Raw genomic sequence first — 13,212 nt, forward strand, 5'->3', positions numbered from 1 at the left:
AGATAGTGATTTGTTTTACTTGGCTTCATATGCAACCCCTTTGTGTATTTGATTTTCATAAATTTTAATATACCTTAGTCTTTCAGCATTATAATGTTTCCGCATTGCAAATGAAGTTTCAGTGCTTTGTGAAATATTCAGCCCCTTTGAACTTTTCAACCTTTTGCCACAACTCAGGCTTCGCACATACAGATATAAAATTTAAACTTTTTTTCAAGAATCAAGACGTGAGACACAATCGTAAAGTGGAACTAAATTTATTGGGTATTCTACAGTGTTTTAAACAAATAAAAACCTGAAAAGTGGGTCGTGCAATATTATTATGTCCCCCGCCTCGTCCCTGACATGAGAGAAGCTCTGTCGGAGGTGGGAAATGAAACTCCTTCTGACTCCGCCAGGCGTTCCCAGCAAACCCTCACAAAACGTTTGGCCGCACCAGCGTCTACCCCTACCATCAGAGCCATCTCACCATCGGGTGGTGGTCGGTTGACAGTTCCGCCCCTCTCTTCACCCGAGTGTCGAAGAAATTCGGCCACAGGCCCGATGACACGGCCACAAAAACGATCATTGAACTGTGGCTTAGGGCAGTGCTTCTCAATTATTTTCTGTTAGGCCCCCCCTAGCAAGAAGAAAACTATTCGCGCCCCCCCACCCCACTTCCCACCGTGACTTTAAATAAAATCATTTTATAAAATTGTTATACGTACAACATTTTATCCTTATTAACATTAAAGAAAAGGAAAAAAAAGAAATATAGTCAAACTTACAAAGAATAACTTTATTAAATCTTTTTTTAAGTCTGCAACAGAAAAGATTTTAAGTGCATCGATGCCTGAAATAAAAAATAAATGAGAGCGCCACTGCCAGCTACTGTAGTGGATGCGCAATTACACTTTATACTAGTACGGCCACATACAATCCTGTTCCCCAGGGTTACACGCGCCCCCCCAGGTATCGCACCGCGCCCCCCCAGGGGGTCCCCCAAAGGGTCACTCTCCAGCACTCCATCCAAGGACTCCAAAAAGGGTGGGTACTCTGAACTGCTGTCTGGTGCATACACATAAACAACAGTCAGGTCCAATTCCCCCTCCCGAAGACGGAGCGATGCTACCCTCTCGTCCACCGCCGTGGGGGCATCTGACCGAACGTAGTTAGCCGAACGAATAGTTAGCCGACCGGATAGCCAGCCGAAGGACTTTGCGCCGACGCATGCCGACACGCTCGCCCCGCCCCCGGTCGTGTGGGTGTTTCAACCTCGGCCCGCGGGCCATATACGTCCCGTTACAGATAACAACATTCATTTAGAATAACAAGGGCATTTATTCACGGCCAAACACACACAGAACAGTATGTGGCAGAAGATAAAAGTAGTTATAACAGTAAGTACTATAATGACAGAAAAAAAGTAGTTATAACAATACGTACTATAATGACAGACGAAAAAAAGTAGTTATAACAGTAGGTACTGTAATGAAATTGTAAATCCAGGAATCCTACTTCAGACGATTTATACCAGCATAGAAAACATTGAGACTATTCTTTGAATTAAGGTTTTCAGCAAATCGTTTTGAATATATATTTCCTAAAATAATGGGAAATTATTTAAAATTAGAATATTGTTCTTATTGGCACACATCATTTTCAGGTAATGTTCTCAAGCCCTCTAGTCCATATTTTAGTCGTCTTCCAGTGTAGTTTTTCTCACGTAGCAAGAGCTTGTATGTATACACATAAGAATATTGAATAAAAAGGATGGCAGCACATTGTACTTCGTACTTGTATTTAGAAATATGTCCAGCGGGTGGCAGTAAATTTTGAGCTGGCTTCCACTGTAAAGTAACAATGTTTGTCAATTTAAGGCAGTGGTTTTCAAAGTGGGCGGTACCGCCCCCCGGGGGGTGGTGTGAACTTTCAGGGGGGCGCTGACGAATAAACAGGCGAATGGGGGGCGTTGAAATAGTGAAGGGGGCGATGGAGCAATTACAGTAAAATGTGACGTTGGTGTTTGTAGAAAGACCGGAAAAATTGATTGTCTGTAATAAAAAGTCGACAAAAAAAACAAGCTTTATTGAAACAAGAAACGTTGTCTGCTCGAGCGCTCACGAGCAGCGCGCATATACCGTATATCACTAATTGTCGCGAGTTTATCGTCGATGCAGGCGACTGGGGAAACCACCACCATCCAGTCAGCCGCAGAGGAGCACACAATAGCGCGCCGGCAACGCTTAACCACAGACGTATGCGCACAGCGACCGGCTTAATGCATCAGCTATCAATTTTTATGATTCGAGGTGAAGAATAAATGATAACCATTTCTGTTTATTAAAATTGTTTTTTTTAGTCTTCAAACTGTTTGTGATTGAAGAATCAACCAATTCTTGTGACATTTAGCAATATAGTCGTTCTAGCGTTCGTTGGAAAGGGGTAAAGAGGGGGGCGTTGGCATTTTGGCCCGGCGGTGAAGGGGGCGGTGGCCAAAAAAAGTTTGAAAATCACTGATTTAAGGCAAAAAATCAAAAACAAACCTCCACAACTTGACAAGATCCCCACCTTTCTTATCCCACATCTTCCAGGTATATTTAACAGGTATAAATTTCTGCGTATCTCGAACTCCAAAGAGTTATCAGTTGAACAACTACTACTTTGTTCTCACGGCTGCAAGAAATGATTCCACAGTGCAAAGAAATTGATGGGGAAATATCTTTTATTTTTATTCATCTGGACTCCAAGGTTTGGAAGAACATATGCCCTCCTTGTTGGGGCAAACATTCGCAGAACATTGTACCCCAGTTGCCATTGTTATTTGTTTGAAATGTTCGTCATTAGACAAGAATGTCGTATGACGGAGCGGTCGTGTCACAACGTTCGACTGTACCTGAAATTGCTATTTAACACACTTACTTCTAGTGATGTGTGCCAATAAGAACAATATTTTAATTTGATATAATTTCCCATTATTTTAGGAAATATATTTTCAAAATGATTTGCTGAGAACCTTAATTCAAAGATTAATCTCAATGTTTTCTATGCTGGTGTAAATCTTCTGAAGTAGGATTTCTGAATTTACAATTTCATTACAGTACCTACTGTTATAACTCCTTTTTTTCTTCTGTCATGATGGTACTGTACATCACGTACTGTTCTGTGTGTGTTTGGCCGTGAATAAATGCCCTTGTTATTTTAAATGAATGTTCTCTGTAACGGGCCGTATATGGCCCGCGGGCCGAGGTTGAAGATTATGCACATACACACACGACCGGGGGCAGTCCTTCGGCTGGCTATTTGGTCGGCTAACGTTCGACCAGAAGCCCCCTCGGCGAGCTGGCCCTCGCCCAGACGTTAGTCGGCTAAACGTCTTAGGCAAATCGACCGGCCACGATCCAACCCCACTCGAGAGGAGTGGTACCGGCGTGAAGGTGAACCCGACCGACTTCTCAACCCCACGGATTAGCTCCGGCTCTTTCCCAACCAGAGAGGTGATATTCCACGTTCCAAGAGCTAGTTTCTCCAGCCGGGGACGGGCCACCAAGGATCCCTCCTTTGGCTGCAGCCCAACTGTTGGCCCACCCGACCTCTTTGGCCCCTCTCACACTTTACGAGCCTATTGGTTCCAAACTAGCAGGCGAAGCCGGTCCCCTTGCCTGTTTACAAATAATTCATGATGCTCTGTTGCTATCATTATGTTCTTAAAGACAAATAGTCCCACCTGGCGTGTATGTTTTACTGGTGGTTTGATTTAATGCAGCTGAAAAGAATGCTGTTACTGATAACACTCACGACTAGATCAACAGATCAGATCTTGTGACTTGTGACCGGACGTTTGGTCACCGGATTCGCTCGCTCAAAATTATAATCATGAAAGAGAGAGAACTGTCCGTCGATGAAACCTGCATGGACCAAGTGTCCGTCGACCATACATCCGTCGACCAAACGTCCGTCGACCGAACGTCCGTCGGCCAAAGGTCCGGGTACCCTTATTACCATATGCAATAATGTCAGATACTCTGAAATGAAATGACCTGTATTCAGCAGCAATATTGAAAACGAACATCACGATCACTCAGATGATTTGGTTTGGTAGAGCCTTTCCCCCCTAATTTGGGGTTACTTTGGTCAACATATGATGTAATACATAATTGCTTTTGTATTTTCATTTGTTACAGGGTACACAGATTTACGATGCTAAGCGTGGTGCCCTAGTGGACCTCAGCATTCTAGATGTGATGCAAATCTTTGGTCGAGCAGGACGTCCACAGTTTGATAAGTACGGGAGGGGCACCATCATTACCACCCATGACAAACTCAGCCATTACCTGACCCTCCTCACACAGCAGAACCCTATTGAAAGTCAGTTACTTGACAGACTGGCTGACAACCTCAATGCTGAGGTAAATCCAGAAGTCTTTTTTAAAAACTTATTTTTTTGTATCCGTCAGTTTTGTTGATTTGTTTATTTATTTTTTGCATCGTTGTCAGTTTTGTTGATTTTTTTTTTGCATCATTGTCAATTTTAATTTTTATGTCGCACTTAATCAAAATAAAATTCCTCAAATTCCAAATGTTTTTGCTAAAAAATAAATTCAATGCATACATTTACACCAAATAACAAAATAACAGCATTAAAGCAAATCATGACCCAGTATTTTATTTTTTAATGCTTGATAAAATATGGGCTTTCCCACTCCGTAGTTTGGGGCAGTGTGGCGACTCTGACCCCTTCTGGCTGCTGCGCACGAGCCTTTACTTTTGTTTTCGTTGTCGGCCTGGCGAGTGAGAGTGAGAGAGCAAGCGGGTGGGTGGGTTTGGGGGAATGAGAGAGAGGGGGGGTGAGAGAAGAGTAGGGGCAACAGAGAGAGCGAGGGAAAGAGAGGGGGAGCAAGAGAGCAAGCGATAGTGCGGGAGAGCGAGAATGCGGGAGGGCGAAAGTGCGGGAGAGCGGGCCGCGGGAGAGCGAGAGTGCGGGAGAGTGACAGTGCGGGGGTGCGAGGGCAGGCGAGAGAGCGAGGGCTTGCGAGAAAGCGGGGGCAGGTGGGAGCGAGGGCGGGCGAGAGAGGGAGCGGGCGAGCGAGGGCAGGTGAGAGAGTGAGTGTGCAAGAGCAAGCGGGCGACAGAGCGAGAGCGCGGGCGGGCATGGGAGCAAGAGCGAGATTGAGCGGGTGGGAGAGAGGGAGTGGCCGGGCGGGTGAGAGAGCGGGCAAGGGAGTGGGTGGGCGGGCGCGAGAGCGGGCGGGCGCGAGAGTGGGCGGGTGCGAGAGCGGGCGTGAAAGCGGGTCGGGAGCGGGCGGGCGCGAGAGCGGGCGGGCGCGAGAGCGGGCGGGCGCGAAAGCGGGCGGGCGCGAGAGCGGGCGGGCGCGAGAGCGGGCGGGCGCGAGAGCGGGCGGGCGCGAGAGCGGGGGGGGCGCGAGAGCGGGCGGGCGCGAGAGCGGGCGGGAGAGAGGGCGGACAGGCGAGAGAGCGAGAGCAGACAAGAGAGTGAAAGCGGGCGAGAGAGTGAGAGCGGATGGGCGAGAGAAAGAGCGGGCGAAGGAGATAGAGCGAGTGGGTGGATGAGAGGGAGAGAGCGAGGGCGAGCGGGCGCATGAGGGGTCGGGCGGGCGCATGAGGGGTCGGGCGGGCGGTTCTGGCGATTGGTCGACCGACCGAGCGAGTGGGTGGGCCAGAGAAAACGTGAGTGGGTGAGAACGAGTAAGAGCGAGAATTGAAACCTAGCTCAGGCATGAACCCTTAATCTCAGAACGGTGAACCTGGTGTGCAATCTTGTAGCCTGTTCCAGTGCCCATAATTTACTGGGAGTAATGGTTATGATCTTTTGTTTTTTGCTGCTGTAGATTGCTTTGGGAACAGTTACCAATGTGGATGAAGGAGTGAAGTGGCTTAGTTACACTTATCTTTATGTGCGCATGAGGTCTAATCCACTTGCATATGGTATCAACTACAAAGTTTTGCAGGTTTGTGATCGCATTTGATTTTAGCAGTATCCACTGCTACCTACGTGTACTCCATTATATGCAACAGGTGGTGAACATTTGTATTTTATACTTGTATTGATTTTTTCAAATTTTTTCAGATGGATTCCTCCTTAGAGCTTTATAGAAAAGAGCTGGTGGTAGAGTCTGGCAGGAAGCTGGATGAAGCCAGGATGGTCCGTTTTGAAGAGCGCACTGGGTACTTTGCTTCCACTGATCTGGGGAGGACATCTAGCCACTTCTACATCAGATACAACACAATAGAGGTAATTTAATACAGCAAGAATCCATCTTCTCCCAAGAGTGGGATCTTGGAATTTTTTTTTCTGGTCAGTTTTTCCTTTTTTTCACAAATGAAAAGAATAATACAATTCCTGGACAAAAATATATGTAATCACCAGCTTGTAAGAATGTTCACATAGCACTTTAGTGTTGTAGAAAAAGCGGATCATTTACACGATGCAATAATAATATAATTTCATAAAGAAATATACTCCAAAATAATTGCCGTAATCACGAACGGATACTTTTCAGTCGAAGCAAAAAGGAGAAATATATAGTTAAAATAAAAATATCACAAAATTCTGAGACGAAAAAAAATGGAATTGCCCTGTAAATTGGATTACTACCTAAATCTATACACACACCAGTTTCCTTAGCTCATTACTCTGCATTTTAAAAGGACTGATTCAATTCGGGTGAGTTGTTAGACCAGTTTTGACTGCCTTGAATCATTGCTCTGACATGCTAGTTATGAATTTAAACAAAAGAGAGGGTAAGCCAATGTTTTAACTTCAGAAATCAAGTTTAACATTTCTTTCAGTTGAATTGAGTCATTTCATAATGTTGCTCTTCGACCTGGCTGGAAAATATTTATTCAAAATGTGTGTTTATTGAAGCTAGAAAGTTGACATTTATTAGACCAAAGTTTTATGTCTAGGATTATATATCCCCCCCCCCCCCCCCCCATTGCAATGTGAATATCCACAGGGATGGTATTATTGATTACTTTCTTTCTTTCTTTTTCAGGGACTTAAAATAGAACATTTTGTGTAATCAATAAGTTCCGTAAACCTATAGCAATAAGAACATACCATAGCTAAATTACTACTATATTTATCAAATGTCTCTTTCTGAGCAGGATGTTTAAATGTTTTTTTTACCTCAGACCTAGAAAGTAAAGGTGGTAATTACTGTTCTTATTTTAATGAGGAACCTCATAACGCAAATATTTTATGTTTCTTTTTCCTTTGTTTTGTGAAGACGTTCAATGAACATTTTAACTCTGAGCGAACAGAAGCTGACATCCTTAGTATTGTGTCCAAAGCTGAAGAATTTGAACAGCTAAAGGTAAGCATGTGAAAGAACTTAATTTCCAAAAATGACTAAAGACTGTGTGTTGCACCTTCCATATGTTACAATTAGCACAACACGAAGTTTGATTACAAGACATGGGTTATTCCATGTGGTTTGCTTCTCAACAACCCGTGAGAAATGTTCAAATGAACACATAAAGAAATACATGTCACACTTAGGAAATGCTGTTTTTCTCTGTTACCAGTGACCGAGACGATCCGGATTAGTGCCGAAATGGGTGAATGAAACGAGATCGGTTTTACAAAAACATATTTATTTTAAAAACTTTTTTTCGGTATAAAAGTTGTTATCCGGCGTACACAATTTGAAATGACAAAAAGCGTATAAAATACGGGAAAAACCTATAAGCATGTGACAGGTATGTTATCTAAACCCTCCAATTAATGGTGCAAAATCATTAGCAAAAAATCAAAACAATAAAATACTGAAACACTCCCACCAATCACTTGTGATTTCCTGCATGACACAAAGGTATGAATTCTTAAAAGAAAAATTATGAACTACAGTTGTACCTCGACATACGAGCACGATGACATATGAGCATGTGTCTTCCAGCACAGACAAAGCTGACAGAATTGAAGCAAGGGGGTTGGGCTGAGACCAGAAGCACCTGATTGCAATCCACTGAGGACTGCACGTGTAGGACAGCAGGTTTCCTCCTTCGGGGGTTGGAATCGCCACAGCCACGCACTCACTGCGGCCCATTGTTGAATAGTTTGCCCACCCCTGGGCTAAATCATGGCATTAAATAGGCCAAAAGTAATGGCTCTTCTGGCTATCTTGGCTGTCGGGGTTAACACGTCGCAGCTTATATCGACCTGTTTTCAAACTATGGTTTTTATTCACGTCAAAGTATCCTCAATCCTATTCCGTGTCCGACCCCACTTCAAATGGACGCCTTCTCGTCATTAAAAGTCACAACGAGGCGATGATTGGACGTGTGCTGTTTTTTTATTATGGAAAAAAATTCGAGCAAATAGTTATTTACAGATACAAGAAACATTTTGAGATACAAGAAATCCTGGTGGCCAAGACATGAGAGGCTGTTTATCATTGTAGCCACATCTCTTTTGTGTATAACATATCTACGAGCACTGGGCGGATCGTTGCGTGTTTTTTTTTTTCCGTCACTCAGCGCGAATTCCGGAGCGATCGCTAATACGAGGAGTATATATTACTTCTCACTGGCTGCTTATTAGAACATCAGGGGCACAGTCTCTCTCCACCGCAAATCCTCGTGTCATATCTCCGGTCGCAACTCCCTGTTAGTAATGGCTCTGCAGGCACTGGGCGGAGTGTTGCCATTTTTTTCAGTGCAAACCAATTCCACAAAGGGCTAAGTAGGTACAGGTTTTTCTACCAACTGAAACAGCAAGGACAGTTTTACCAATGGGGTTTCTGATGAAACTACCGGCACCTCCCTGTTATCAGCCAGTTACAGTTGAAAGAACAGATTGGTGCCCCGGTGTCGTCATCATTGGTTGGTAGGACAACTTACACCCACTTGGCCCTTTGTGGAATCGGTTTGACACATGTTTTAACGGCAAGTAATGAGGCTTAACTACTTCATTGTGCCTCTAGAAGTGTCACTCTTCTGAATTGACTTTTTGAGGGAGACATGCTTTGGATATAATTCCTGCCTGAGTTGACTCACGAGTAGTTTTACTTTCCTCACTCTTTCTTCTTGTCCAGGATATAATTCCAAAATCTTGACAAATATCCATTATTTGTGAATGCTTAAATAATCTTGCAGAAGCACAAAGTCATTAAATCGAGCATTTCTGCATTGCCTGGTCCATTTCTTTCTGGTTTGAAGGTTGAGTACATTCTCCTTTCTTACCTTGTACAGAAAGTATTTGCTAGGAATTCAACATATTGTCACCTTTCCTGAAGATACACATCTTTTACAAACATCTCTGAAGGGGAGACGGCGGTGATTTCACTGTTTGGATTTCATTCGGTGTTAGGGATTCAGGGCTCAATGGTGGTCAACAGATCAAAATCAAAAGCCTTTATTGTCATCATACACAGCTGCCTATAACGAAATTGGTGGTGCTACTCCACAAAGTGCGTTTTCCAAGTAAAAAAAAAGTGATAAAAAGTCACATCCTGGCAAAGTGAATTCTAAAATATTGCACAATCTAAGATATTGCACAACCCAAAGTTATTGCACAGAAGGGATTGTGTGTCGTGCTAACGCAACTTCAGAGTCTTAATGGCTATAGGAAAAAACTGTCCCTAAGTCTCTTTGTCCGTACTTTGTGAGACCTGTGGCGTCTGCCAGAGGCCTTCAGCTGGAACAAGTTGTGACCTGGGCAGTATGGGTACCTCTGCTGAGGTAGTGGGGGCTGGCAATGTTATCCAATGAGGGGACAGAGCAGCCGATGATCTATGGGCGGCGTTGATCACTCTCTGCATGGCTTTTCTGTCTTCTACCGTGCTTCCAGCATACCACACTGTAATGCAGTATACCAGGATGCTCTCCACAGTGGCTCTAAAGAAGGTTACCAAAAGCCTAGTGTTCAAGTTGTTCCTCCTGAGTACCCTCAGGAAATTGGGTCATTTCTGGGCCTTCACCACTGCAATGGTGTTGGTATACCAGGAGAGCTTGTCCGTTAGTGACGTGGACCCCCAGGAATTTGAAGGACTGGACCCTGTCTATGCATTCTCCATTTATAAGAAGTGAGGCAAGCGTTTATAAACACATCTATGGTCAAATCATCAACCATCACAATATGATCAGATGCACCTGATTGACAACTCACTGTTTTAACTCCTTCAGGCCTTTTTTGATTTAGAAAGGACAAAATAATCCATCACGCACAATACAACAGCACTATACAATTTCGTCATACGCTGCTGAGGGTATGATGACTACTAGGCTTTTTGTCAAGTCAATGATGACGACAATGCCTATGTCTGATTTTCATTTTTCATTAAACGATGGACTGGTTTACATCCGTTCTTCAGGGAGATTTGGCATATAATCTGTTGCTCTGTATATGCCAATTTCAAACCAAGATGGTGGGGTTCACAGGTGCAGGGGCTCAATACTCTGCAGTTTGGTGTCGTTCGTTATTCTACAGTCGCCAGGATTTAATTACTCTCGGAAAGAGATGCGATATATCCTTCACAACAGACTGCCAACGTACCTTCGACATCCCAGATGACATCTCGAGACCTCCGGCATATCTGTAGATAGTCAGCCCACCAACAGTACGTCAGAGGCGGCGAAGAGAAAGAAAGCAAAAGCGCGGATGCCGGGCGGCCCTAACTGCTATGCTAAGGCAGCAACCACACCGGGCACCGCTTCCGAGTATCTTTTTGACCAACGCCAGATCCATCACACAAAAAGGAGGAGTTGGAACTTCAGATTGCTACTAACAGCTTTGTGAGGAACTGCAACATTATTCTGATCACAGAAACGTGGCCACACCCGCAAATCCCTGACGCCACGGTATCGCTAGCTAGCCAAATGCTATTTCGAAACGATCGTTCAAAAGAATTAACAGGCAAAAGCAAAGGAGGGGGACTTGGCGTGTTTATACACAAGAATTGTGTTGCGACAGTGGAACATGAATAATCACTGCTCCCCGGATTTAGAGCTATTGGCGATACGGTGCAGGCCCTTCTATCCACCTATAGAGCAAACGGCTGTCATTGTAATGGCCATCTATATACCACCGGATGCCAACGTTAGCACGGCACTTAACCTCCTGCTAACGGCTGTAAACAAACTGTACTTATTGTCGCTGGTGACTTCAACAAAGCGTGTTTAAAGACAGTTCTGCCTAAGTTTATTCAGAATGTGAAGTGTCACAGAAGAGGAGACAAAACTTTAGACCATGTTTATTCTAATATCAAACATTCTTATAAAGCCACTTTCCTCCCTCACCTGGCTGGATCAGATCATCTCTGCCTATCCCTCACCCCCGAATAGACTCCACTACGGAGGCAAACAAGGCCACAAATAAAGATAATAAAAACTTGGCCCGAAGACACCCTTTCTCAGCTGCAGGACTGTTTTTCCCTCCCAAACTGGAAACTTTTCGAACACCACAACCTCCAGGACTACATTGACACTACTTTCCTACATCACAAACTGCACGGACGCTGTCACTGTTTATAAACATATGTGGGTTTTTCCGAACCAAAAACCCTGGATGACTGGTGAGATACAGTCACTCATCAAATGCCGTAACACCGCCTTCATCATCTAACTCTCTCTCTCTCTCTCTCTCTCTCTCTCTCTCTCTCTCTCTCTCTCTCTCTCTCTCTCTCTCTCTCTCTCTCTCTCTGCCTCACTCTCTCTGCCTCTCTCTCTTTCTCTCTCTCTCTTTCCCTCTCTCTCTTTTTCCCTCTCTCTATCTCTTCGGTTCCAAGATCATAATCCAAGGCTATGTTCTTCTTTGGGCAGTCGGCTATCCAAATGGCCAAAGTAGTAGCTTCTATACAGACGATAGTCTTATTATGTGATCTAACAACCTTTATTGCTGTCTTACTTAAAGTGATTGAAGGCATCTTACTAACTTTGGCCTCATCCTTCTTGATAGAGTGAACGATAGACTCATCCCTTCTCAAAAACTATCGAGTATGATCTTTAGTTCTTGTAATTGGGAATCCTATTGGCAGGTTCGTGATGAAGAAATGGAGGAGCTAGAGCAAATGCTGTGTGACTACTGTGAGATACCCGTGGCAGGTGGAGTGGAAAATGGCTATGGGAAGGTTAACATTCTGTTGCAGACCTACATAAGTCGTGGAGATGTTGACAACTTCTCTCTCATCTCAGACCTTTCATATGTTGCACAGGTAAGAAACAAACTCATGCAAACACATTAATTTACCAACATGCACTCCACAGAGGCTTGTGGCTCAGAATTGAACCTTTTTTATCCAAACACTTAATTGTTCATGGATTAACAAAATACAGATTTCAGGGGTGGTTAAATTTTTTTATACAGTGGTACCTCGAAATACAAGCTTAATTCACTGAGCTCGTATGTCGATTTTCTCGTAACTCCAACGAAAAAACAAAATTGGTTCCAACACCAAAAACAGGATATTGGATTGGAAAAAATGTTTTATTTCTTCTATTTCGCCATCTATTAACAAAGTACAGTGTTCCCTCGCTACTTCGCGGTTCAGCTGCCGCGGACCCAGAGAGAGGATTTTTTTTGGAAAATAAAAATATAAAAAATACAAATATTACATTGAAACAACATATTTTACAGTTTTTTTGTTATAACATGAATTTCACTCGCTCTACCCGTATTCTGTGTACTGCATACAGGGGGTAAAAAAAATATTATTTCTTTCTTTTTAAATATATTTTTTTTGAATTAATTTCAAATTAAGCATTTTTGAAGGGGAATCCCTACTTTGCGGAAATTCACTTATCGCGGTTGGTCCTGGTCCCCATTAACCGCGATAACCGAGGGAACACTGTAATACATAACTTGTGGTCTAATAGTAATAAAATGTGTTAAGTAATATATTTAAATTGGACGGATTTCGCGGAGGAGAGAGAGACACAGAGGGGGAGCCTTTCGATGGCAACGCACTGGTAACAGAAAATTTAAATTAACTTGGATTAATATATACAGACACACTCAAACATGTTTAATCTTACTTTACACAAAACTGAATTCTAATTTGGTTTTAATTTTGTTTTACCTTTCTCCTCCGGGTTGGCTCCACCCTGAATTCCACCGCTGCTTTCGAATTGGATCTTGCTGCTTCCCTGTGTCTAATAACCGAGTGTATTCCAGATCTTTCTTCTTTTTTTTTTTCAACTAGCCATGACTCGCTTTTAAGAGTTCTGAAAGTGTAGATGACTCCCCCTTTTCAGATCCTTTTTTTATTATTAAAT

General features: G+C 43.5%; 1 protein-coding gene across 3 annotated transcripts in view; it reads left to right on the plus strand.

The window, feature by feature from the left end:
* The window catches only part of ascc3 (activating signal cointegrator 1 complex subunit 3), a 125,628-nt gene that overhangs the window by 57,222 nt on the left and 55,194 nt on the right, over positions 1 to 13,212 (plus strand). For all 3 annotated transcript variants that reach the window (XM_077711893.1, XM_077711894.1, XM_077711892.1), the window contains 5 exons: positions 4,164 to 4,388; positions 5,829 to 5,948; positions 6,068 to 6,232; positions 7,230 to 7,316; positions 11,976 to 12,152. In XM_077711893.1, the coding sequence (XP_077568019.1) occupies positions 4,164 to 4,388; positions 5,829 to 5,948; positions 6,068 to 6,232; positions 7,230 to 7,316; positions 11,976 to 12,152 (774 nt within the window). The remainder of the gene's footprint in view (positions 1 to 4,163; positions 4,389 to 5,828; positions 5,949 to 6,067; positions 6,233 to 7,229; positions 7,317 to 11,975; positions 12,153 to 13,212) is intronic.

This window comes from Stigmatopora nigra, unplaced genomic scaffold (genome assembly GCF_051989575.1).
Source record: "Stigmatopora nigra isolate UIUO_SnigA unplaced genomic scaffold, RoL_Snig_1.1 HiC_scaffold_55, whole genome shotgun sequence".
Classification (NCBI taxonomy): Eukaryota; Metazoa; Chordata; class Actinopteri; order Syngnathiformes; family Syngnathidae; genus Stigmatopora; species Stigmatopora nigra.